Source organism: Meleagris gallopavo, unplaced genomic scaffold (assembly GCF_000146605.3).
Source record: "Meleagris gallopavo isolate NT-WF06-2002-E0010 breed Aviagen turkey brand Nicholas breeding stock unplaced genomic scaffold, Turkey_5.1 ChrUn_random_7180001957892, whole genome shotgun sequence".
Lineage (NCBI taxonomy): Eukaryota > Metazoa > Chordata > Aves > Galliformes > Phasianidae > Meleagris > Meleagris gallopavo.
In genome coordinates, this window is record NW_011217774.1 from 24,622 (window position 1) to 25,920 (window position 1,299).

Sequence of the window (1,299 nt, forward strand, 5' to 3'; positions counted from 1 at the left end):
ACATACAACAAGGGGAAGAACAAGTAGCAGAACACGACTGATTTCTACTTCTTCAGCACAATCGGAGCACGCAGGTACATATCAGTGTCAGTACCGGGCGTCTTGGCCAGGAATGCCATCCAAGGAGAGTGATCCTGTGGAGCTGGTGCTGACAGGTGTGGGCCCTGGGGACAGCAGGTGGCTCTGGTTGATCCCAACAGGACCGTGTCCCACAGCTGTACCCTCCGTTCATGCGGATCGACATTTCCTGCCTCCCAGCATTTCCCTGAGCCCTGAGGAATGTGTGGAGATAGGGACCAATGTCACCATCCAGTGCTGGAACAAGGACTATGGGGCCACCTTCCTCCTGCACAAGGACGGCTGCTCAGCCCCCATCCAGCGCCAGCACCTCCATGTGGTGGGCACAGCCACCTTCACCATCTTTGGGGTGACCCCAGCTGACAGCGGCACCTACAAGCCCCTGGGCTTACCCCTTTGTGTCCTCACCCCTTGGCAATAATGTGACTCTGGAGGTGACTCCCACACCTGCACCCCCAGGTGGGTCTGAACCCCACTTGGGTACCCCTGGTGCCGCCCAGGAGTGGCTGTGTCACCTCCTGTCCCTGTAGAGGTGGTGGTTGGGGATGTGATAACCCAAACACCCGGACCACACAGGTGCTGCAGACAGTTCCCATGGGAACCCGGTGGTGGCAGTGGCTGGGGGCTGCACTGCTGCCTTTGTCTTCATCCTCATCCTTGTCGTCCTCTTCCTCCTTGCTGCCCGCAGACGTCGGATACGGAGAGATGAGAGCCCTGGTGGGGAAGGGTGTAAACGTCTTTATTTCTCAGTAGATCCCCTCTAAGGCTCCTCAGCCCCCCCGTAGCCCCACTCCATTCCCCTCCTTGTTTTGATGCAGGTGCCCCTGCAGAAAAGCCTGAGGACATGGAGTTCCAGGTAAGCGTCTGGGTCAGGGGACCCCAAACCCCAGCCTGACCCTTGGAACACCTCCTGATCCCATTTAGAGTCCCAACCCCTGTCCATGGGGACCCCAGGGGATCCACAGCCTCATACAGTTTGCCTTAATGTGAAGCACATCCCCCCAAACCCAGACCATGAGGAACTCCACATCCGCACTGTGGAGACACCCAAATCTGAGCCCTCAGATGCCCCTGGCCCCTCCAAAACTTAAATACCCCTCAGACCCCGTGGGGCACTTTCACACCCTGTAGGAAGAACCCCAAACATCACTTGTGGGGCGTTTCTCCAGGAGCCAACTGGGGACCCCCATGGTGAAACTCTGCCTTCCCACTGTGTCCCCA

The 1,299-nt window shown here is 58.1% G+C and overlaps 1 protein-coding gene across 1 annotated transcript; it reads left to right on the forward strand.

Annotated features, from left to right (window-relative positions):
- Nucleotides 1-69: 69 nt before the first annotated feature.
- On the forward strand, nt 70-1,292 carry LOC104917245. The gene is given in 4 exon segments (XM_010728445.3): nt 70-456; nt 458-537; nt 655-795; nt 897-1,292. Coding segments are annotated over 4 exon segments (642 nt in total). The 5' UTR covers nt 70-112; the 3' UTR covers nt 974-1,292.
- Nucleotides 1,293-1,299: the final 7 nt, after the last annotated feature.